Here is a 26,674-nt window from a genome sequence, read left to right as displayed (position 1 = left end):
CAGCAGGGTCTCCTGAGTGCCCCCAGGGCACTGGGGGAGCCCTTGCCCCCCAGCTCCTTGCCTGCAGCGCAGAGCCCCCTGTGGCCGGGCCACTTTAAGGACGGCGGGGGCATGCGCGGCCCCAGGTGCAGGCGCCGGGCGCGTGGGGCTGGCGAGCTCCTCCTGCTGGGAGGCCGCCTCAGCGCCTTGCACGTGGCAGCGGGCCATGGCGGCCTCAATTACCCGCCAGGAGCTGGCCCAAATCTCCGGCATGGTAAGAGGCGGAGGGTGGGGAAGGGGAAGCAGCTGGGTTTGTAACTCGCGGCCCGGCCTGGGGTGGCCCCGCGGCCGCCCCGCCGGCGCAGGCGTCCCTCATTCCCGGCCAGCCCGGGAGCGCAAGAGCTGTGGGCCAGTGCCCGCGGCAGGGAGGACGGACAGGGCCTCCAGGCTTTCTTGGAGCCCCACCCTGGGCCCCGGACTCCCTCAGGCTGGGGACCTGGCCGAGTCCCCCCAAGGAGGCAGTCTGTTCTGATTTACAAAGATAGCCCACTCCAGCCGTGCACCTGACAGAGCCGTTTGTCACGCAGGAGCCGTGGGTAGAGTTTACCTAGGAGCAGAAGTTAGTACGTATTTGGGGCTGGTGGTCAGTCGAAACATGAATGACAGTTTTCAGCTTGAATATAGGAAAGTTTGTGTAACATAGGAAGGTTTATGTTCAGCATTCTTGTCTCTGCCTGACCTAGCGGGCCTTTCTCCATTTGCTCCCTGGCATGGAGTCCCCAAGGGCCCCTGTGCGGCCTTCCGGGCTGGCCGCTCAGCAGGTGCGCGTGGATAGGAGCCCCTGTCACACCCTCCCACCTCCCGTGGCAGCCACGGCCCACTGGCCCCTTTTGAAAGCACCTTATTCACCTCCTCAGCAGAAACACACTATCACTTTTGAGACTGTTTTTGATAAAAATGAACCTGCTAGGAGGACAGCATAAACGAAACCTTACGCACCCCGGGGAGCAAGGCAAAGGGTGCTGGCTGCTTCTCAGCGCATTGCTCACACATCTCATGAGGGGGAAACCTTTTGGGCTGCGTAATGTTCTGCATTCTTAAATCTCCCTCCCTTGGAGCAAGCTTTCTGAAACGGAATTATGACCACTTTAAAGTGGACCAGCTTAATAGTATTCTTAATTATTTCAAAGTGGAGGCACCTATTTAAACTTAAAGGAAATAATAGTATTTAATGGGGCAGGATTAGGCAAAGCTGAACAAAATAGGACTCTGAATAAAATATGACTATCTAGTAATAATTGTGTCTTTCAACTCTAAAGATAATCTGAAGCCCCAGCTGAACCTTTTGTTTGCATTAGGGGAGCAGCTTGCTCAGTTTCTCCAGATAGAGCTGGTTAAGCCCCTTGAGTCCTGGGGAAACTGAAGGCCAACAATTGCCCTGTGAGAGGATCATCCCCTACAGCTGCTACTGAGTGTCAGGGCTGCTCCCTCCTCTGGGTGATAAGAGCAACATAAATAACTACTCACTAAAATGTAGGAGTGATTGGCTAGAAGCACTTCAGCACCTGCTGTTACTAATTAAGGGTTTCGCCTGCTGCAGATTGCAAATGGAAATCCAGTGTTTTAAAAATTGTAGAGACCGTTGGGCTGACTGTTGCTGTGATCTCAGAAATCAAAGGGAGTGGACCAAGAGCACTGGTGACAAGGATGTTGCATTGTAAAAACTGCCCATTCTTTAAAGATCTAAACTGAGGTGTTAGTAGCGTTTAGCCTTGAGTGTCGGAATTGTGGATGCTTTTTATTTTTTAATTACGCTCTTTTGAACTTTCCAGTATTTTCCAATGAATGTGTATTGCTTTTAAAAAAAGAAAAAGAAGAAAAAAAGGGTGCAGAAAGCAATCTAAATAGAAAAAAATTCTGCTCAGGGAAGCCTAGCATTGGTTCAAGTTGTGGTGCTCACAGGTGAAAAAATCTTGCTTGTACTACAAGACAGTTTTTCCACAGCAGCATATCATGAGGGGTTTTATTTTTATTATTCTAATCGGTGTGTCCTTCTCATCACCTGTGTTCATATTACACCACCACCAAGGTATTTTTAACTGAAAAAATATTCAGATTTAAGTTGATTAGAAGCTATTTCATGAATTCAGGTTACCTTGGGAGAGTGGGGTAGGACAGGGCTCTAATTTGTCTGATTATTAGCATTCCGAGTATACTGGCACTGATTCTGTAGAGCAAGGACGGAAGCCCTTGGCAGGAGAGGAAATCAATTTTTTCTAAAGCTGCTTAATTTCATGCTCCCTCTGTGTCCTGGTGCAGGGCACTGCAAAATTTTAGACCCCCACACAGAGGGGCGGTTAGTGCTGCTGCACTTCCTCGTCTTTCTGGATCCCTTTTCCATCTCATATTTCTCCCCACTATCTAGGACCAGTGTTTTGCCCTTTGCTCCACGAGACTAGCAGAAGGATTCTGGGGAAATTGGGAACTGAGACCCTGAGGGGCATACTGCAGCCAGAAGCACCAGGACTAGCTAGGGAAGGGCTCAGGTCAGCAGCTGATGTCTGATAGTCAAAACTTACCTTTGCTCCTCAGTAGGCCCTGTTTCCAAGCCCTATGGCTCAAGTAATGCAGAGAGCAGTTTGATTATCACTGCCTGACGTGAACACATCTTCCTCTCTAATTCCACCAGGTTGATTTGACATTTTCTGTACTCTTTGTGCTCAAGTTTGGTATTACTTCAGAAAACATGGCAATAACTACCACCTATAGGGCATTGTAGAGTACTCTATAATAGTCTTGCGATGTATTATCATCTCCCAAATGAGGATCACAGGAGTATCGTACTCAAAGCCAGTAGTAGTAAGTGGCAGAACTAGGGCAACAGAGCCTGGTCTGTGTGTCTTGAAAGCCTTTGTTCTCTTCCCACTGCATTAGCTGTTAAAAAAGGAACAGCACTTACAACTGTGGCAGAACTGGGGCTCGTACACTGTTCTTGGAGTTCAAGGATTGAAATCCACCTTTTCTTATTAACAGAAAAAAAGACTACTTGAATGTAAGCCCCATGAGGACAGAGACCTTGTCTGTTCACCTTGTATTCCCAACACAGCATCTGCTGTGTAGCAGGAACTCAATAAATATCTGGAGAGAACAAATAGATATCAGCCATGTTTAAGCGGATGCAAAGTACAGGACATGTTAAAGGAAAACAAACCTTTCCAATAGTTTTACAAGTTATTCATAGCTGAGGATACCAGGTTTATATATATTAGTTTAGTATAATTGTTAATAGTGCCCTTGCCTTCTCAAAAGTGTCTTGTTTGGAAGGTAACTTCAGTAGTCACCCTGTCTGTAGCAGATAGGTTACTTTTGGACATTCATGGGTTGCTTCAGTTAACCAAGTTAATTCAAAATTATAATCACTCCTTCGATGACCATTTGTTAATGACTATTTTCAGTGCTTGGTTCACAAGGGAATGTGTTGTCCTAGAAGAACACCTGTGCTGCCGTAGAGGCAAGCAGTCTGCACTGGAGCACCAGGGTGGCTTAGTCTCACGTTGCCCCTACGTGCCGCTGGCAATGAGGAGTGTTTACGGACAGGAAAGAGTCTACAAGGGTCCTGACACTGGCATTGTAGAAATTCCAAATTTCAAAGCTCACTTGCCAGTGTAATGCTGTCATCTTAGAACATAGATTGTTTGAGTGAAGTGGAAGGGAATAAGGGTGGTGGGTGACCCGGGTCGACATTGGCCATGAAATGCCATGCTCAGGAGTTTGAATTTTTGTCCTGTTGAAAACAGGGTGCTGCAGGTGAGTGAGATCAGCTCTTGATGAATTGAACGCACCTGTCAATGTCCTGGTCCACCTCAGACTCCATGGAGATGCTTAAAAGTGTGCTGATACCTTCAGCAAGTAAATATCGTGTGAAGAAAGGGGGGATTCTAAATTAAAAGTCCAAGGAGACAAAAAAAAGAAAACAAATGCAGTGCATAGTTCTTAGTGCGATTTTGGTTTGAACAAAGCAGCTTTTTCACTGAACACTAAAACAAAAACAAAATCACAGGAAAACTTGAAATTTAGAAAGCAGACGGGATCAAATTGCCACTAAAACAAAAGTAGAAAAACCAGAGCTTAAAAGACGGGGAAGGAAAGAAATGCAGAGATAAAACAATTCTAGTGACAGTCCAGGTGGAAAATTAGCTGAAAGATAGGTGCGGTGGGCAAGAGGGTGCTCACTTGGTGATGAGTTAGCTAGCTGTATGCCAAACACCTGGGCCACTTGGGCCGGGGGTTTCTTTAGTCCTTGGACTCTCTCAGCTCGCTCCTACTACAGCTGGAGCCATGGTTCTTGTAACCCCAGGATGAAACCAAGGAACTACTCTTTCCAAAGAAAATGAGCTATACGTGGAACACAGTTCCTGATATAACTGGCAAGGATTAAAGGAAAGACAAATTGCCGAGAAGGGAAGTGAAGGGCTTAGTATTTAGAGTAAAACCTGCCTTTTTTGACAAATAGCTAGCCATTCTATACCCACTCATACCATGGTCATTGTCCCTTTAAAGTAAGCAGTTACTGGGGGAACACATTGCCCCAACTGCAGAGGAAACTGCTGATACCCATTGCCTTAGTCCTTGATTCACATTCATATTTGGATAACCACGGATCACTTGGTTATTAACAGAACTATACATAAATGCACAGACATGAGACACAACTCCAGGGATGGATTATTAAGGGGATAGAAAAAACATTTAAAATTTTAACTTTTATCCTCCGAGCGGACATCATATCCTAAAAATAACTGGTTATGAACAATTACCAGAAATCTTACAATTGAGCAATTCACATTAAATTTACTGAAAGTGTAAAAATCTCTAAAAGGAAAGACTGATTTGGTGATATGAGAAATAAAGTTAGGGAAGTTCTCGGAAGTTGAGACATGAAGGGTCAATTTAGGATATCTAGCATCTAATCGAAGATTTGCAAAGAGAAACAAAGGAACAGGAAGAAATAATCAAACAGACTAGGAGGAAATGTCCAGCGCCAAATATCCACTGAGCACCAAGTGGGATGAATAAGATCCACGTCCAACACACCCTAGAAAACTGTCAGAACCCACAGGGTGAGAAAAAGCACCAAAAGAAAAACAAAGCAGCTTATTCTTTTCATCAGAAACTCTGAATGCTGGAACGAAATGGCCTGAGTTCTCAAATTTCAGAAACAAAGAAATTTTGACCAAAGAAGTATTTATCAGGTAAAACTAGCACTGAGCTGTGAGCCCTAATGCCACTCAAAGAACAGAAATAAGGGGTTTTAACTCACCAAATATTTTAAGAGTAGCAGGAAGAAAAGGGAAAAATTCGATCAGCTTAACAGGGAACATGGGCAAAAACCAAAATTACAGTAAATGGGAAACCTAAAATAATAAATGAAAGGAATGTTTCACATTAAGTTGTAAATGTTTCACAAATAATACTTAATTGTTTAATATTAATGATATTAGGTAATGCCATTAATGTAATTAACTTAAATTTCTATATTAAAACCAAATATAAGATTGTGAAGAAAAAGTAAAAATTCAAATATATGCTATTTACAAAATTCAAACAAATTAAAATGAAATAGAAAGGATAAAAGTTAAGGAATATGAAACTAAGTGCTTTGTATCAGAAAAAAGTAAAATTTCAGGTGAAAAGGATTAAAAAGAATAATATATTTCATACATATATAGTTTTATTAATGTATTAATAACAATTATCAATAATTATACTTATTAAATATTTTATTACTATAATTATTATGAACCTATATATGCCTATTATTAGAAATAGAGTCTGTAAAGATATATTTATAAACTATAATAAGAGAGAGAAGGTTTTAATACATCTGTCTCCTAAACTGAAAGATCAAGTAGACATAAAATAAGCAAGAAAGCAATGAACAAGTTTGATCTAAAATATATAGAGAATATATACTTAACAGAAAATACATATTGTTTTCAAGTATCCATGGAACATCAACAATTGACTGTGTGCTAGGCCACAAAGAAAATATCAACACATTCTAAAAAGTAGAAGTCATATGGGGTATGTCCACTGTTGAAAATGCACTAAAATAATAAGCAACTAGTCAATAGCCTATATATATGTGCGTGTGTATACATATGCACATATATATGTATATAAAGAGAAACACTATCCTCTTGAAAATTAAATATTATATAGGTGTTTAATATAACTCTTAGGTCATTAAAATGGAAATATAAACTGAAATTACAAACTAGCAAAGAATGAACATAATGCAGTATATAGCAAAGTCTGTAGGATGTAACAAATTGGCACGTGGGGGACTCTGTCATCCAATAGAACTTTCTGCAGTGAAGAAAATGTTCTGTAATTATGCCATCTAATATGGTAGCCACTTCCCATATAGGGATATTGGGCTCTTGAAATGTGGCTAGTGTCATTGAACTGAATTTCAAACTTTGTTTGATTTTAATTAACATAAATTTAAATAGCCACATGTGGCTACCATATTGGACCACACAGGTCTATAGTCTCTAATAAAGCATTGCCAGGAAAAGAAGATAGAAAATAAATGTAATTATATATTAATCTCTAGTTAGAAAGCAAGATGAACTTTATTCAAGTAATATATATTATATACATTTAAAACTTAATACATTAAAAAAGATAGGTGAAATGCATTTATAACAATATATAAACAAAATTTACTTAAGATAAAGTAGAATACTTAAATTTACTAATAAGGAACTATAAAAGGTAGTAAGAGCCACTTCTCAAAATTGCTCAGGCCCATATTTCAGGTATGTTTTACCGAAACATCAAGAAGCAGGTAATTTCTATGTATTATAAAATAATCGAGACGATAGAGTAATATTAACGCTTTCTCTTTTATTCTTTAAGGTTCGCATAATCCTGATACAGAAACCAGATAAGACAGTACAATAAAATAAAATTGTATCTGGTTTCACTTACAAATATAGATGTGAAAATCTAAAATAAACGAATTGAGTTTATTACACATTATGTATAGATTTATCCCAGCAATGCAGTGATGGCTTGAATTACTTGACATACTGTTAATGTAATTCAATACCTAAAAGATTAAAGGAGAAAAAAAAATGATCATGTTGTTTATTGAAAAAGCATTTGGTAAATTTCAACGCCCATTTCTAATTTAAAATTCTTAGGTTCCAAGTAGAAAGAAACTTCTTTAAGTTGATAAATGGTAAACCTTCTGTATCGTATTTAGTGGTACAAGCATTTGAAATATTTCCACTAAAGTTAGAAACAAGCAAGAATTCCCACTGCCACTTCTGCTATTTCCAGTCGTATGTTCTAGTCAGTGCTTTAAGATCATTCTGGAAACGGGCCAAAAAAGTTCATTTTGAAGACAGTATAATCCTCTACCTAGGAAATTCAGAAGAATCATGCAATATATTGGAACTAAATAGGTAGTAACAAAATACAGAATTCCTTATACAGAAATCCATAGCTTTTCTCTACATCAGCTATAATCAATCAGAAAATATAGTGAGGGAAAAAAGCTACCCCTGCACAGTGCCTCCAAACTCACATGAAAATCTATCTGAGGTAAACTATAAAACTGAAGGACATAAAAAAGGCCTGAATTCTCTGAGTCATACTTCCTAAATAGAGAAATTTAATACAATAATGATATTTCTCAATCTTTAAATGCAACTATAATCAAAATCTTAACAGGGCTCCTTATGGAACTTGACAAGTTGATGCTAACATTCCACTGGGAGAGAAATTGTGGGAAAATATATAAGAATCAGATTCCAAACAGCTAGGCGGGGACCATATGTTCTGTCAATTACAAAACATACTATAAAAAGCTAGAAATTAAACAGTGTGGTATTAGCCAGGAATAGGGAAATAGATTAATACATCATAATGAAGCCCAGAAATACATACATGCATGGATACATACATACATACACGTATATAATATGGAATTAGAAAACACTGAGAGAAGTTCAGCCTGTTCAATAATTCTTTGAGATAATTAGCTCTGCATTTCAAAAAGAATAAGACTAGTTATGTCATGTTAATTACCAAATAAATTCCAGATGGGATAATTGTAAAAGCACCATAAAAATATTAGCATAAACTATTAAAGCATATCTTTAAAATTTTTTTGTTTTTCAATTATAGCAACATACAATATTAATTTCAGGTATACAATACAATGAGTGGATATTTATTTAACTTATGCAGTAACCACCCTGGTAAATCTAGTATCCGTCTGACTCCATACATTACAATATTATTGTCTGTATTCCTTACACTATATTTTACATCCCTGTGACTGTTTTTATCACTGGCAATTTGTATGTCTTAATCCCTTCACCTTTTTCATCTAGCCACAAACCTCCCTTCTATCTGGCAACCATCAATTTCTTCTCTGTATCCTTGAGTTTGTTTGTTTTGATTTTTCATTAATTTTATTTTCTAGATTATAAGTGAAATCATATGGCATTTGTCTTTGTTTTTCTGTCTGGCTTATTTCACTTACCATAATACCCTCTAGGTCCATCCATTGGGTTGCAAATGGCAAGATTTCATTTTCTAAGGCCAAGTAATATTACATTGTATATATGTACCACCTCTTCCTTATACATTTGTCTATCATTTGACACTTAGATTCCCTCCTTATTGTGGCTATTGTACATAATGCTGCAGTTAACATATGGGTGATACGTCTTTTTTAATTAATGTTTTGGATTTCTTCAGATAAATACTCAGAATTGGAATGCTGGGTTATATGGTAGTTCTGCTGTTAACTTTTTGAGGACCATCCATACTGTTTTCCAGAGTAGATGCATCAGTTTTCAATCCCATCAAAAAAGTGCATGAGTGTTTTCTTTTCTCCACATCCTCACCAACACTTGTTTGTTGATTTATTGATGATAGCCAATCTGATGGTATCTCGTGGTTTTAATTTGCATTTCCTTGATTATTAGTGATGTTGAACATTTTTTCATATGTCTATTGACAATCCATACATTCTCTTTGGATAACTGTCTATTCAGGTCCTCTGCCCATTTTTAAATAGGATTGTTTGTTTTATTGATGTTAAGTTATATGAGTTTCTTACATATTTTTGATATTAACCCCTTATCAGATATATCATTAATGAATATCTTCTCCCATTACGTAGGTTGTCTGTTTATTTTGTTGATGGTGTCTTTCACTGTTGAGCAACTTTTTAGTTTGATGTAGTCCCATTTGTTTATTTTTTATTTTATTTCTCTCATCCAAGGAAACAGATCAAAAAATAAATATTACTAAGATCTGCGTCAAAGAGATTACTGCGTATATTTTTTTCTAGGAGTTTTTTTTGGTATTGGATCTGTTTAAGTCTTCAATAGCATTTTGAATTTTTTCTTGTATATGGTATGAGAAAATCGCCTAGTTTCATGATTTTGTATGTATCTGTCCACTTTTTCCAACATCATTAATGAAGAGACTGTCTTTATCTTGTATATTCTTGCCTCCTTTATCATAGATTAATTGACCATGTAGGATTTGGTTTATTTCTGGGCTCTCTATTCTGTTCCGTTAATCAACATATCTGTTTTTATGCCAGTACCATACCATTTTGATAACTATGGTTTTGTAGTGTAGTTTGATATCAGGTAGCTTGATACCTCCAGCTTTGTTGTTCTTTGTCAAGATTGCTTTGGGTATGGGTGGGTGGGTTGTTCCATATAAGTTTTAGGATTATTTGTTCTAGTTCTCTGAAAAATACCATTGGTATTTTCATAGGAATTGCATTGAACTTATAGATTGCTTTAAGTAGTGTGGCTATTTTAACGATGCTAATTCTTATTCATGAGCATAGTATATACTTCCATTTGTATCATCTTTAGTTTCTTCAGTGTCTTATAGTTTTCCAAGTACATGTCTTTTACTGCCTTGGTTAAATTTATTCCTAAGGTTTTTTCTTTTTTTTTGTGATGAAATTGTAAATGGGAGGGATTGTTTACTTCTCTTTCCATTATTTCATTATTGGTGTATAAAAATGCAACTGTTTTCTGAATATTAGTTTCGTATCCTGCTACATTACTGAATTCTTTTATTATAATAGATTTTTGGTAGATTCTTTAGGGTTCACTCAAGTCATCTGCAAATAACAGTTTTACTTCTTTCCATCCAATTCAGATACCTTTTATTTCTTCTTCTTGTCTGCTGCTGTGGCTAGGACTTTCAATACTGTATTGAATAAAAGTGGTAAAAATGGACATTCTTGTCTTGTTATTAATCTTAAAAAGCTTTCAGTTTTTCATTGTTGAGTATGATGTTAGTTGTGGGTTGGTCATATATGGCCTTTATTGTGTTGAGGAATGTTCCTTCAAGTCCCACTTTCTTGAGGGTTTTTATCATGAATGGATGTTGGATTTTGTCAAATCCTATTTCTGCATCTATTGATACAATTATATTATCTTTATCCTTCATTTTGTTTAAGTGGTATATCATGTTAATTAATTTTTGAATATTGAGAACCAGCCTTGCAACCCAGGAGTAAATCTTACTTGATCGTGGTGTATGATCTTTTTAACATATCACTGAATTCAGTTTGCTAATATTTTGTTGAAGATTTTTGCATCTGTGTTCATCAACGATCTTGACTAGTTTTCTTTTTGGTTTAAGTGTCTTTGTCTTTAAAGGCTTTGGAATCAGAGTAATGCTGACCTCGTAAAATGAGTTTGGGAGTCTTCCCTCTATGTCAATTTTTGGGAATAGTTTGAGAAGGATAGGTATTATTTTTCTTCAAATGTTTAGTAAAATTCACCTGTGAAGCCATCTGGTCCAGGGCTTTTGTTTGTTGGGAGCTTTTTGATTACCGATTTGATTTCATTAGAAGTTTCTTGTCTGTTCAGATTTTCTGTTCCTTCCTGATTCAGCCTTGGAAGATTGTTTTTTTCTAGGAATTTATCCATTTTTTCCAGGTCGTTCAATTTGTTGTCATGTAATTATTCGTAGTAGTTCCTTATAATCTTTGTGGTATCAGTTATCACTTTTTTCAGTTTTGATTATATTTATTTGGGTCCTCTCTCTTTTTTTCTTGATGAGTATGGCTATAGTTTTATCAATTTGTTTATCTTTTCAAATAACCAGGTCTTGATTTCATTGATCTTTGTATTGTTTTTTGTTTTGTTTTGTTTTGTTTTTGTGACTCTATTTCATTTATTTCTACTCTGATCTTTATTATTTCCTTCCTTCTATTCACTTTATTCTTTTTCTAATTCCTTTAGGTGTAAGGTTAGATTATTTATTTGAGATTTTTCTTCTTTCTTGAGGTAAGCTTGTATTGCTATAGATTTCCCTCTTTGAACTGCTTTGTCTGTGTCTCATAGGTTTTGGGTCATGTATTTTAGTTTTCATTTGTTTCAAGGTATCTTTTGCTTTCCTCCTTGATCTCGTGCTTAATCCATTCATTGTTTAGTAGCGTCTTGTGGAGTGACCATGTGTTTGTGTGTTTTTCGGGTTTCTCCTTGTGTTCGATCTATAGTTTCATAACATTGTGATTGGAGAATATATTTGATATGATTTCACTCTTCTTAAGTTGAGACTTGTTTTGTGGCCTAAAATGTGGTCTATCCTAGAAAATGTATCAGGTACACTTGAGGAAAACGTATATCCTGTTTTGAGGTAAAATGTCCTAAAAATATCAGTTAAGTCTAGCCAGTCTAATGTGTCATTTAAGATTGCTGTTTCCTTGCTGATTTTCCGTCTGGATGATCTATCCATGGATATCAGTGGCGTGTTAAACTCCCCTAGCGTGACTGTGTTACTGTTGATCTCTCCCTTTGTGTCCATCAATATTTGCTTTATATGTTATGTGCTCCTCCACTGGGTGTGTATATATTTACTAGAGTTGTGTACTCTTGTTGAATTGATTCATTTATCATTATGAAATGCCCTGCTTTGTCTCTTTTAACAGCCCTTGTCTTTAAGTCTCTGTTGTCTGATATAAGTATTGCTACTCTAGCATTATTTTCCATTACTATTTACATGAAATATCTTTTTACAACCCTTTACTTTCAGTCTATGTCAATCTTTCAATCTGAAGTGGGTCCCTTGTAGGCAGCATACGAACATACATATGAGTCTTGTTTTTTTATCCATTCGCCCACCCTAAATGTTTTGATTGGAGCATTTAGTCATTTTACATTTAAAGTAATTATTGATAGGTATATAGTTATTGCCATTTTATTGTTTTTTTATTGTTTTTATAGTTGTTCTCTGTTCCTTTCCTGTTCTCTTGCTCTCTTCTCTTATATGTTCATGACTTTCTATAGTGTTGTTTGAATTCCTTTCCCTTCGTTTCTTGCATATCTTGTAGACTTTTGGTATGTGATTACCATATACTTCCTATATACCAAACTATATTAATTGCAGTCTATTTTAAGTTGCTGGCTTCTTAAGTTTGAACACATTCTAAAGTCACTACAGTTTTTACTCACCCTCTTCACATTTATATTTCTATCATTTTTTTCTTTTGTGAGTGTAATTTTCTGTATCCCTTAATTTATTGTTGTAATTACACATGATCTTCTTGTTTTTGCCTTTTAACCTTTGTATTAGCTTTACAGTTGGTTGATCTATTGATTTTACATGTGTTTGCCATTGGCAGTGAGGATTTTTTCCCTATATTTTTCACATTTTTTATCTTCTCATAGAGGTTCCTTTAATGTTTTTTATAATACTAGTTTAGTGGTAATAAACTTCTTTAGTTTTTTCCTGCCTAGGAAAAGCCTATCTTTGTAATATAAGTAGAGATGGCTTTGAAAGCAAGACCAAATTCACCAAAGTACTAAAGGAAATGGTTGATAGATTTGTTACTAAATATTATATATGTGTTTATGACAGGAGCCTTATAATCAAAATTAAAAGCTATGACAGACTAGAAAAAATATTCGACTTATATCCAGAATATATAAACCTACAGAGCATTAGAAAAAGATGAACAAAGGTAATAGGCAAGCATAATAAATTGAATATCCAACAAATAGAAATTGAAATTGTCACTAAAATTAAAAGATACACAATTTCACTATTAATTAGAATAATCAAATGAAAAAGAAAATTGAGGGTTTTTTTTAGCTCACAAGAATGGCAAAAATGAGAAAAATAAGATTAAGAATTATCAGTTTTATTAAAGAGTTTGGGAAATGGTTACTCATACACTGTTGGTGTGTTTGTAAATTTTTGCATCTTTGGGGAAGAGCAGTTTGACGGTATTTAAGTTGAGAAACAAAAGCAAAGACTTCCCTTTCACTCTTACAGTTTTGCCTATAGGATATGTGCTTATTTGTACAAAGACATATTTACGAAGATATTCAGTACAGCATTGTAATAACATCAAAATTCCACATTAGGAGAACAGTTCAGTAAACCATCATCATAAACAAAGATGCTGGATGGAGGTGCCAGATGAGCTCACGTTCTCCTTCCCCCTCCCAGATCACAACTGACAATAGTAAAGATTTCTTTAAAAGAATAAATCTGTAACAGCTGGGAAAATGAGAATGTTCCCAGTGAATCAGAATTTCTGAGGAATTGTTAAATTGTATTAAGTGAGAAGAGCAATCTGCTTTAAAAAATATCCTATTTATGCAAAAAGCTGTATATGTGTATTATATGTTTGAAAAAGAGATTGTCTGAGGGAATATAGACCAAACCATTGACAGTTGTTGCTTCTAGGAAGAGAACTTAATGAGGATATGAGAGATGGGTAAAGGAAGACTCGCTTTTTTTTTTTTTTGGTTAACAAAAGAAGGAAGAAAATTGGAAGGCAGACAGAAGTGAGAAGTGCAGAAGTTTTGGTTCCTTTGAACTCACCTAGCTTCTTGCACGTTACCTGTTCTTCCCAGTATCCCTTGGGAAACCGGGGCCACCTACACCAGCATCCTGTCCTGAGGAGCTATGTCTTTGGCAAGCCACCTTTCTTTTCTAACTCATCCTCCTCTTTTGGCTTTGACTCTGGTCAATTCCCAAATTTGTTTTCTCCTGTGAGCTGCCTGTGGCCTGGCATTTCCAACAGTCTACTGACTGTTCCATTAATTCATGCATCCCATTCTTTGACAGTTTCCATGGATATCGTCCAATAGCTGTAGAGAATAAAACATACAGAAATAGAAGATGAAGATGGAAATCATATTTTTCCCAATTGAGTGCACTTGAAAATATTCCCAGATGGAAATAAAAAAGTTTATAATTCCTAATGTTGGGCTTTAAATGGCATGTATATTCCATTCAAATAAAGTCCTTTATTTCTGAAAATAATTTCTGTAAAGTCAAATAAAGGACTGTATTTGAATGTTTCCTAGGATTTAGGAATTGAGATCTTTCTCTGTTCTGTGGAATGTGTGTTTCATCAGAATAGTCTGGGAGAGTCACCAGTTTGGTTCTCTCATAAGTAAACAGATTTTCCAGCATAATAGTTGATTGGGAAACTAGGCCATATGAATTCTATCTATTGTTAATCAGATGAGAGAGGAACTTGCAGGAAAACCTCTGAGAATAATATTTGTAGGCAAAACTTAAAAGTTGCATTACCTTCAGACCTTTTCACTACCCTGGGTACCGAGGGCATGAAGTTAGTCACTCCTGCCCTCCAGGTCCTTCACTCCAGCCATACAGTCATTCACTGTGTTATTTGTAACCTTTTCTTGTTCTCATATATGACATTTTCTCTGTGTCCAGATAATAACTATGCAGTGCTTTTGTTTTTTGTTTGTTTGTTTTTTCCTTCTCTTTCAGGCAAAGATAGACTTCTTGTTACTTGGAGATGTCACTATTCAGTATCTGGCTGATATTGTACAGAAATTATTTTCAGAAATAGCAGAAGTCACCATAACCATCAGCGATGTGAGGAAGGCAGCCGCGCTCCTGGATGAGCGTGCATTCAACGTGGTCTTCCTGAAGATGACTTCGCCAGCTGCTGGGGAGCTGGACGCTGTCAAGTTAATTAGGTAAACTCCAAAACCTTGACTCTGTGCCTTTGGAATAATTTTCATTAAAACCTATTTCTATAGAATCCTTAAAAGATGATACTATTTCTAATTTAATTTTTAAGATAAAGGATATTTTTAAGGGCAGAATCTACATACATGCTGTTTTTATTGCCCAATTGACATACTATTGTGAGGTTTATGCTTTAAACTTAAAAAGTAATAGGTGTGGGTGAGAATGTAAGAATTAATTGTTCGTAGAAATTTATTTGGTGTATAATGCTTAATTACTCAGGTATTCCTTTTTTAATGTCATTAAAATGGCCTATCTCTTCAGAGTTCATTAATTATTATGGCAGATATGAAGGCTAGTGAGCACTTTAGCTCCATATCATGTTAGCTGTGGACTGAAGTGTCCCTCTCAGACACCCTGATGTAACAGAGCCCTGGAGTTCCTGGGTTCAGTGAGCCCAGACTGATCCTCCTCGGGTATCGGCGCTTCATCCCGTAGCTCTCTAGAAGTTGTGTTTCTGCCTGACCTGCTCTGCTCTGGAGCCTGGTTGTGGGGGCGGTATATCCTTCCTTGCCTGACTACCTAGGATTTTGAGCCATTTAGGATGTTTTTAAACAGGATTACTTGTTCAGACCTAAAAGAAGACTTGATAGAGAAAGTGTAATTGTTGATAATATTCAAATATATAAGGACTTCTCAAAATTAAAGGACAGTGCTTTCCAACTAAAGGAGAAAGTTCAGAGACAATATTGTGATCCTAAATCGAGGAGCAAGCATATATGTTATGGGAAAAGAAAGTTGGAATATCAAGAAACCAAAACCTCTGAGTTACTTGTTAAAGAGACAGACAGACATTATTCCTGGGGTTTGTTAGACCAGTTGTCTTCTGCAATTTTTTTTTTTTTTGCTTTCTATTGGAAATATGAACTCTAGACAAACCAGGCAAACCACCTCATAGTGGATTTCACTTTTAAAACTTGTTGTAAACTGTCCTCCTTCTGAAGATATGCCTGATTTTAAGATATTGCATACCTTAACCCCGAAGATCGAGTTCCCCTCATTGGGGCTCATAATAATATCTCATTTATATAGTAGTTTTAAATTTTTTCAACAGCTTTATGAAGGAAATAGAGCAGGGTTTCATCATTCCTACTTGACAGATAACAAAATAGAGGCCGAGGTGACTTCCCGAAGACCATAAGGCTCATTGTCACACAACCTAAACTAGAACTTTCTCCCTTCTTGTGCTTTCTAAAAGTCTGTGATTAGTTGGCTTTTGTAGTGAAGACCCTTCATTTATACCTCTGAGATTCAGTATGTGCCAAACTCAGTATAGATTAAACATCCATATGGTTTTAGAAGAGCACTGGACAAATCAGTAGGGCTGATTGCTCTCTGCTCTGCAGTAGAATCCCAGCTATGTCTCTCCAAAAGTAGTAAAGGCTTTGTATTTGCTCATTATTGAAGCTACATTTAAGAATAGAGTCCTGTTAGGGAGTAAGCTTTATGTCTAATCAGAGTAAGTAAAGGCTGAGGTTAGGGGAGAGAACTTCCTGGCTGCTACTCGCCTCTGCGAGTTCTCCCACTGCTGCTTTTTTTTTTTTTTTCTCTGAATAACGTAGTTTAAGATTTTTTTTAGCAGGGTAAAGACAGTTGATGAAAGTATTAACTGTATAAACATACACATGATAGTTCTACTATTTTGCTCTAAATGCATTTTTTTAAAAAGAAAAAAAGCTTTGTGGAATACATATGTATTTTGTTTTCTTGTCTCTTGTTATACCGTTCCCAGTATGGGTCTTGACTGATGGTAGGTGTTCATACTTTGCTGTAGGTGTGACTAAGTGAGTGTGTGCATGCGTGGGAGAGATGCCATTCTAGGGCAGACAATGAGTTCTAGCATTGGCATTCCTCTCTGACAAAGGGTCAAAGCTTTCTTCATGGAATCTTTGCTTTTCATGATGGCTCAGAGGCTAGAAATATCTCTGAAATTCCCTTTCTTGCCCTCAGAATTGTTACGAGTTTATGGCTTATGAGTTATTTAAACCTTTGCATAGTGCGTTTGTATTTTTGGATCTATACTTTTGCTTAGTTTAGGGTAATGAGTTCTGCAAATATATTGCCCCATTTATAAAGCATTTAAATCTTCACCTTTCCTAAAGCACTAATATTTAATGACTAAACCAAAATGAAGAGTCTTGGTTTAGCTTTCCTTCTGCTGTATTTTAGATATTTTACCCCTTAGATCTTTGATATTGTTTTGTAATATCTCAAAAGCTGGAACCTATACAATGATTTACTCTTCTCTGTCTAAGCACTTTCTGTGCCTCACCAGTGAATGAGGAACTTGCTAGAGAGCAGGAGTACCCACACTTAAGTATTAGAGCACACGATCATAAATCTGTGTATCTATGATATATATATATATATATTTCTGTTGAAAATGAGAATGAAGTATTAGGCTTATTTTAGAATAAAATGTAAGAAGCCTCCTTAAAAAGATTCTTAAATTTATTCTTACAGAAAAACTGTTTTCAGCTTGGAGCTAATCATTGATCAATTTTAATCATAAAAATGTTAGTACTTTCTAGATGGACGTTTTCAAGAGTTATGGTACATATCAGTTATAGGTTCACATCCCTATAGTACTCCCTAATCAGATTTAATTTCTTGAATATTTGTTTTTTGAGCCATAAGGACTCAGATACTACCCAATGGAAAAATAGTTTAAGATAGTCTTAGGATTCATGTGGTTGGCTCCAGAATTTTAGGGGCATTTGACTCTTGGCTTAGGTCAGTTCTCAAAATTGTGCCACATGGAAAGAGTGAATTCTTAATCATTTACACACACCCTGACACTTTATCTTCCAAAGGCAGGTATAGAAAATTAAAACATGTTTCAAACTCATCAACATTGTTTGGATTCTGTCTGAAACTGATTTTCCATTCCATGAAGTATCTCTACTATTCTTAAAATTCTGTGTTTCTCATGAGCTCAGAGCAGTTCAGCAGCAAGAAAGGGCTGCAGAATGTGGTTCCATCTGCTCAGTCTGCAAATGAAGCTTGGCTCTGATTGCCCTTTTCCCATGTAATTTCACTTATCTGATTCGTTAACTTATTACTTCACTACAAATATTCAATCCTGGGAGCCACAGGGATCTAAGAAGTTGTTCTTTTCTGTCCCCCAATCCAAAATATCCTGGACTTGATGATGCAACTCAGTACATCTTATTACCCAGTTTTCATGACATAGTCCTCTGAATACTTGAGTATAAAATACAATAACCACAAAACATCTAAGTGGATTTACTAAAAACTTCTTTATAAATTGATGGTGGGTATAAAAAGGAACTGAGGGTATTTTTGGACCTTTATCATTCTGGCATCATGTCATGTGGTGAACCTGACCTAGGCAGTTCAGTACAGGAAAGTTCCCTGATCAGCAGCATCGCAGGAGCGGACACACCAGCCTTCACTGTCCACCAGAGTAAACTCTCAGAACTTTACTGCATTTTACGGCAGGTACCCTGTTAGCAGCAAATGAACTCAGTACTTTCAAACTGATAGTAAAACTCAATTTTCTTACTGAAAATGGTTGTTTAAGTAATTAACAAGGAACATCATTTGTTACAAGTCCCCAATAGGCCACTGCCTGCATTACGCCATGGACAGCATAATGGATAACTGTATTCAAGAAGGCTACAACCCCAAAATGACACTGGCTTTTGTCTCTTGAAGCCCTTGTGACTCTAAAGGAAGTGAGTTTAGCAATTTCCGCCATCTTCATAGGGACTTATAAGAACTCTTTGATCCTCTTATTACATGATAAGTTTTAGTGGCCAGGGTTTTTCTGAGGTTCTTTGGTTAGCGGAGTGTTCGACTTAGATCAAAAGACTTTTATATGATCTTTTTTCCCTCAGCTACCAGGGACCAGAGCTGGGGATGGGACAAGACTGGGGATGAGCGCTGCTGCAGTCTGTGCCTCCAGTTCCAGCGGACACTAGAGACAAATATAGAAATGTATATTAGGATATCAGTATCCAATTTGGTATGTGGAGTATAGTCTCAAGAACCATTATCATGAATGACATTTAAAGAGTCTGTTCTGTGAAATATCAGGAGAAATGAATTGCAGGTTTTTATTTTATTATTTTATTATTTTTAATTTATTTTAATTCATTTCAAGTATACAGTACATTGGTAGACATCTATATAGTTAGTAAAATGATACCCCCAATTGCTCCCTCCCTCCCCTGACCCTCCACTTGGCCAAAATATTAATGCTAATTGCATTCCTTATGCTGTGCTTCCCATCCCCATGACCATCCATCAGCTGCTAATTTGTACTTCTTTAACCCTTCACTCCATTCTCCCAGCCCTCTAAATCCCCCTCCTCTGTCCGTCACTAAATTGTCCACTATATTTGTGAGACTGTTTTTGATTAGTTTGTTCATATAAGTGAAATCATATAGTGTTTATCTTTCTGACTTAAATACTTTCTAGGTTCATCACAGCAATATCTTTTTCCATTCCCTTCCTTTCCATATATAGGGGTCTTGTTTTCTGATCCTTTTAGCCACTCTATTCCTTGGTTGGAGCACTTAATTCTTTTCCCTTTAAGGTACTTATTGATAGGAATGTAGTTGTTACTATTCTTTATTCCTGTTTTTGATGTGTGCTTTTTCTTCTTAAAGAAGTCCTTCCAACATTTCCTGTAATACTGGCTTGGTGGTGATATTTTCCTTTAGTTTATTTTTGTCTATCCTTCAACTCTAAGTGGTCGCTTTGCTGGAAAAATTATTCTTGGTTGTAGGTCCTGGGTGTTCATCTTGTCAAATATTTTTTGCGAAGCCCTTCTGTCCTGCATGGCCTCTCTTGAGAAATCCGCTGCCAGTCTTAAGGGTGTTCCTTTGTAGGTAACTATATGCTTTTCTCTTGCTGCTTTTAATATTCTTTCTTTGTAGTTAACCTTTGGCATTTTAATTATGCTATGTCTTGGTGTGGGCCTCTTTGGATCCCTGATTTGTGGAATCCTCTGAGCTTTCTGTGGTTTTATGTCCATTTTCTTCACCAGATTAGGGAAGTTTTCCATCATCATTTCTTCAAACAACTGTTCAACATCTTGATTTTCTTTAGTTACACTGATCAGACAGATATTTGGACCCTGAATAGTGTCCCATATTCTCCTTAAAATATTTTTAAAGTCTTAGCATCTTATCTCTTGCCATTCTGGTTGTGTGTTCTTGGCTTTCCTACCCTCTAGATAAGGCATTTGATCCTCTTCTTCGTTTATTCCATTTCATATACTCCTCATCTCAGATAATGTGCTCTTCATTTCTGACTAGTTCTCTTTTATAATTTCCGTTTTTATATTTTTTATTTCTTTGTTGAAGCTCCCACTGAATTTATCTACACTTCCCCAAAGTTCATTGAACATCTTTATTACCAGTGTTTTGAACTCTACATCTGTTAAATTGCTTGACTCCATTATATCTGGATCTCTGTTCTGTTCTCTTATATGATTTCTGCTTGTCTTCCCATTTTGGCTGCTTCTATGTATCTGTTAATATGTACTAAGCAAAGCTCCTAAGTCTCCCAGTCTTATTAATGTGGATTTGTGAAGCAGGTGTCCAGTGGTGCAGTCCTGAGAAGGGTTCAACTGCAGGCCAAGTTTAGCCCCAGCCTGTGCCCCTCTGGGGCCACCTGTCAAGATTCAGCAAGCAATCCACAGATGCTGTGCTTATAGTTGCCTCAAGAGGCCACACCAGAAACTGAGGCCAGCAGCCACCAGTGTGAGTCTAGGCACTGCTCAGCAAGGAGCACCTGACTCACTGAGGATACACCTGGATGTGGCTTGGGTGGGGCCTGGGTTGGGGGGGGTAGGGTTTCAGGGAATCCTCTGGGCAAGGACATCTCAGCTATCATGGGCTGACTCCATGCATGCACTGGAAGCAAGGAGGGCTCAAAAGAGGAACAATAGATACCGCCGGCACTTCTGTACCAAGCGAGTGTCGCCTAGGCCCTCACTCTGACAGTATCCCCCTGTAAGTCCCTGGTGCCCCCTGCGCATAGCTGACTGGGCACTGGTGCTCAGAACGAGCAGGTTCATCATCGTGAAAATCCACTCGCAGACATGGCCCCTACAAGAGGCGTCTGCCGCTGCCACTGCTTCCGTCACTCAGCCGCTCAGGACCGGGCAGCCCCGTGTCCCTGCCCCGTCCTACCTTCTGCTGTTGCAGGCTGCTTTCTTGGATTGCTCCCTAGTTGTATGGCTTGTTAATCTCAGGAGATTTTTTCCTTGCTGTTGCTCCTTGTTTCCATCACAACTTTGATTTGGTTGCCAGAAGGATAAACAGAGCCTCTATCATCTACAGCATTTTTTTTCACCCTCTAAGCAATTCTTCAAATTACAGATTTTTAAAACCCAAGAGACTTCAGTTGAGAAGGTACTTGTAAGGTCTCAGAACCTGCAATTAGCTTTCGATTTATGGAAGAAGTAGTCTTAGTTGGGATGTTTCTTTTAAGAAACAATCATTTGTTAGAAAAAGGATTTCTTTTGGTAATCCTGGAAACTAGAAACTATTGATTTGTAGAATGTGAATGAGCAGCTCAGCTTATGACCATATCGTTGGGTTCTGGAAACTTGATCGATGGCTGGAGTTCTGTTCAGTGTTAGTTAGGGGTTCACTGGAGGGGGACGTGTTTGGGTTGGTAACTGATTCTGTGCTAATGACAAATTCCAGGAATTCCAACGGTCTGATGTAAAGCTTGAAATTTGAAAGTCATCAGGGCATATAAATCCATATATCCAAATCTAACCTATTTTTGTGTCAGTAAAATCGGTTTATAAAATTAAAAATAGATACTAGATTATTTCTAAAAGCAAAGAATCTATTCTTTTAAATTATCTAATTCTAGAGTATTTTAACTTATGATAATTTACTTTTTTGTGAATCTGAAAAGCATTTTTTATTTCAAAAGTTTAACTAAACTGCCCAGTAAGTTTATTCCAGTGGTCCCAGGTCTGTTCAGTACATTTTCCCCTTCCGCCTCTCTTTCCTCGTCCTGTTCTCCATACCGTCACTATCTCTCACATTTTTCATCTCTTAAAATATATTTGAAATACTTCCACTGTGGCAAGCTGCACCGCTACCACTGCATTTCCGCCATGCCTTTCCACGCCAATATACTTGCGCGCCTCTCACACCGCTACTGTCTGCTCACCAAGTCCTCGCCTCCCTCCCTCCCTCCCTCCCTCCCACATGCTGATGGCTGTCCTTCTGCTTGGGATCCTCATCTCACAGAAACCACACCTGCTTCCCCTTCTTCTCTTTCAGCCCAAACTTATCAGATTTCATAGAATAGAATGAAGTCTGAATAGACCTCAATTGGGTGAATTTTAGCAACATTCTAGTTGTTTGAAGTCATTAACTTAGCAAATATTATGAGTTATTGTTTAAAGAAAGTTTTTGGGCATGTCCGCTTTAGTCCATTGTCAGCTCATGCCCAGATAACAGCAGTTTGTTCTCACAAATCCACCCTCTGCCATCCCATCACAGAGTGGGTCTTTCTAACATGCAAATACAACCATGTTACTTCCATTCTTAATAGGTTCCCATTACTCATTCCACATCTTTGCTTTGACCTAAAAGGGCTACTGTAATCAGATTTCGGCCCTGCCTGCCTCTCTGGTCTCATCTTTGTGTCTGTCAATCACATGCTCTGTGCTAGAGTCACCTTAGACTTCTTTTGCTTTCTCAAACTTACTTGTTCTTTACACCCCAGGGCCTGTGCACCTGCTGTTCTCTTTGCCCAGAATGTACTTTGCTGTCTGCTTCCTGCCCTCCCCCAGCCCCTACCTTTCAGGTGGCTAACTCCTAGCCAGCCATGGGGCATTTCTGTCTGGAAGCCTCCGTGAGGCTGTAGAGCTGGTTCGTGCCCAGGTCCATGCTCCCATTACACCCTGAAGCTTTCCTTCACAGCACTGGGCATGGTTTTGTCCACCTAGTTAATTAGGTACAATAACTGGTTCAGTGTCTGTCTTCCCCAAGAAACTGTTAAATCCACGAGAGCAATGACCATGTCTGTCTCTGCATGTTCACAGTATCCCACAGAGCCTAGCACAGAGTCTGGCACAGAGTAGTTTTTCAATACTGTATATATAACTCAGATATATAACATACTTATAATGTAATTTGGACTGTAGAATAATGTCTATTTACCTTCAAATGCCTATATAAGATAATCTAACAATATTATACATTGGGGGTTCTTCTGAGTTGTGTTTTAAGGAATAAACAATTACTGTATATAACCACAAAGTCATAAATGATGCTTTTCATATTTAAGAATAGTTTGTTTTTCTGAGGCAGTTTTAGCGATTTCTCTTTAAAGCTGAGTTTACAGTAATATTCTCCTTGGAAAAAAATTTTAGCTGATGTTAGTGCTCACTATTCCACTATTTATCAAATTATCAGAGGTTCCAACTTACTAAACTCTTAAGTGTAGTTAATAATAATGCTATAATTTAAGTTTTATTTTGGAAAATTTCAAGGGTATAAATAGTATAATGAACTTCTATGTTCCCATAATTTAGCTTTAATAGTCATCAACACATGGTTAATCTTGTTTCCTCTTTCCCTCTCCCATCCTTCCTTCTCTACCCCTCCACCCCTACCTATGGTAGATTATCTTAAAACAAATCTAAGACATCATTTTCTTTCATCCATAAATACTTTAATAAGTATCCTCTAAGATAAGGAGTCTTAAAAAATAACTACCATACCAATATCACACCTAAAAATTAATAACAATTTCTTAATATTATCAAATATCTGATCCATATTGAAATTTCTCTTATTTATCTTATGCTTTCTTTTTTAATCTGTGAATTTATACAAATCAGGATTCAATTTTTCCTTTCCTCTTTTATTTTTTTTGTCTTGCTCTTTATTTACGTATTTTTTTTAAAAGGGTCATTTTTCTTATAGAATTTCCCACATTCTGGATGTTGCTCATTTGATCCTCATAATAGTCTTTAAATCGTCTTTTCCTTAAATTTCTTATAAATTGGTGGTTAGATCAAGAATCCGGATAATATTTAGGCTCTTTTTTTTTTTTTAAGCAAGAATAAAAGTGGTCCATCTTACATTCTATCTAATGCCTGAGCAGTATTCTCAAAATTGTCAAGATCATAAAAAAAAAAGTCAGTGAAAGTATCACAATCTAGAGGAGTCTAAGCAGATATGATGACTAACTGTAATGTGGTATCCCGGATGAGATCCTCGGATAGGAAAATAAGTCCAACAAGTAAAAACTAAGGAAATCTGATGAAAGTATGGACTTAAATGAATAATAACATATCAATATTGGTTTGTCAATTGTGAGAAATATGCCATCCTTATATAAAATGTTAATACAGGAAATTGAGTTTGGAATATATGGGAACACTTTATTATTTTCATAGTTTTTCTGTAAATATATAAAATTATTCTAAAAGATTTATTTTTACAAAGTCATCTATTCTCTCACTCGCCCCTTCCCCAGCTATAAAGAACCAGGCACTAGTTGTTGCCATAGATATGAATCATAAAAGGACTATTCTTATTAACAGTGAATTTCTGCTCAGAGAAGCCATGGGTTTGACTAAAGATTCAGGATTTGGATTTTCTTGCCCATTAAACTGAAAGAGAGAAGCTTAAGCATCTCCTATAAGCAAAGCATTAAACAGAGTAAATATTAGTTTTACCAAAGTATCTCTTTCCCCTGGATTTCTCAAAAAATCTGTAATTGTACCATCCACCCTAGCTGTACACTTCAGAATTCTCTTTATGTAATTATATGAAAGAAAAATATAATCCCTTTCCTTGTAAGTTAAAAAAAAAAATTGGTCCATCTTTTCCCTCATTGATTTGAGATGCTACTTCTACTAAATTCCTATATTAATGCCATTCTAAATTCTAAAGAAATACAGAAAATCACTCTAGTTTAATTCTTAACAAGCTAAACTGTTGAATCCCAATTTTTCGAATGATGATTTTGCTTCACTTTAACATTTTTTTCTCCTTAGATTTGGCAAGAAGAAAAATACACATTTACTGTTTGTTTTTATAATCCCTGAAGTTTTTAAAGGTATGTGCCCACTGGATATATTATTTGTTGTCTCTCCAAATAGAAACCATAGGTCGATATTTAATACAGAGATTCTTAGGTTGTATTTCAGGGCATGGAGCTGATATTACTTTAACTGAACCACTGACAATGGAGAAATTGAGTATTGTGGTAAAATACTGGAAAACATATTTCTCAAATACTGGTGAGTAAAAAACAAATTAGCAAAGATTTGAAAAATTTTAATTAAAATACTAGAAAAACTATATACCTTTTAAAGTTGTTTTTCCATTTATGCTTTTTATTTGCTAAGAATTAACTGTATATTATGTGCTATAAAGCAGCAGTCCCCAACCTTCTTGGCACCAGGGACCGGTGCTCCTATGAGAATTTAATAATCTTATCTATGATCAGATCTAATGATCCGATAATCTGAGGCAGAGCTGAGGTGGACCTGAGGTGATGATCCCAGTGCTGGGGAGCAGCTGCAAATATAGACAAAGCTTTGCTTGCTTGTCCACTGCTCACCTCCTGCTGTGTGGCTTGGTCCCTAACAGGCCAAGGACCAGTACCCATCTACAGCCCAGGAATTGGGGACCCCTGCTGTAAAGAACACATGATCTTTCTTAATCATAGTCTGAAGAAAACAAGTGTAATTAAAGGGAAACATGTTCTCTACCTGGGAAGAGAAAATTAAATCTTCTAGGAATTAAAATGTATTTTATGGGGACCAATACATTTGGCATAGGGGTTATTTTTTGATAGTGAACTTATTACTCTGTTTTTGTAGCCTAGCTACTACCATTATGTCTTAGTCATCAAAATGGAACTAATCGTGCTGTGTCCTTGTATGATTATCTAAAAGCCAGGCCACTAACCTTGGATCCTGTCATACTTTTTGCTTGGCAAAACACATGCATATAAGTTATCTTACTTCTTAATAGAGTAGTTATCCTTTCTATTTCAAATTTTTAGATACAGATAATGTCAGCACTTCGATTAGACTTCACATTTCTAACTCTTCACCTCTTTTATATTGTTTCGCCAGCATCTATGCACTTAAGCCAATTAAATTAGCTTTAATTTGGCTTGTAAAAGGACAGACTCCAATTTCTGAAATTAAATTCTATTGGAATCATTGTTGGTCTGTGACTATGGTTTTTCTAGGTTTGGGATACTAGATAGGAAATCTTTGAAAATTAACGTGACATTTTTCTTAAAATGGGCCTGAAAGACTCTTTCAGGATTATCCTGTATAAGCTCATACTTAAGATGAAACAGGGTTCCGTACAGCCCTCTTTTTTAATATTCAGGGAAGATTAATGAGTCTGCTTTGTAACATTCCAGTGGCTCCCTGCCCCTGCAGTTTCAGAGTTCTTCCTGGAATGGCTCACCGTGGTGACCAAAGTTCCTTCTGTGACCTCATCTTATTTGATTCTCAGTAGACCTAGAGCAGCTGCTCATCGCCACCTGTCCAACCCCCTTCTGGTTGGTCATAACCACGTCTTCCAACTTCATCTTTGCTCCAAGGATGAGCAGCTGCAAAATAGCAACAATAACAACAACA

At 37.2% G+C, this 26,674-nt stretch overlaps 1 protein-coding gene across 1 annotated transcript in view; it reads left to right on the top strand.

The window, feature by feature from the left end:
- The first annotated feature begins 213 nt into the window (after positions 1–213).
- SOHLH2 (spermatogenesis and oogenesis specific basic helix-loop-helix 2) overlaps positions 214–26,674 on the top strand; it is a 44,261-nt gene continuing 17,800 nt past the window's right edge. Inside the window, exons 1-4 of the mRNA XM_016151065.2 lie at positions 214–253; positions 14,794–15,005; positions 25,067–25,128; positions 25,208–25,312. Coding sequence (XP_016006551.2) covers positions 251–253; positions 14,794–15,005; positions 25,067–25,128; positions 25,208–25,312 — 382 coding nt within the window. The 5' untranslated portion in view covers positions 214–250. The remainder of the gene's footprint in view (positions 254–14,793; positions 15,006–25,066; positions 25,129–25,207; positions 25,313–26,674) is intronic.

The sequence above is a fragment of the Rousettus aegyptiacus genome, unplaced genomic scaffold (genome assembly GCF_014176215.1).
Source record: "Rousettus aegyptiacus isolate mRouAeg1 unplaced genomic scaffold, mRouAeg1.p scaffold_m13_p_11, whole genome shotgun sequence".
NCBI lineage: Eukaryota > Metazoa > Chordata > Mammalia > Chiroptera > Pteropodidae > Rousettus > Rousettus aegyptiacus.
This window is presented reverse-complemented; position numbering and strand designations above follow the sequence as displayed.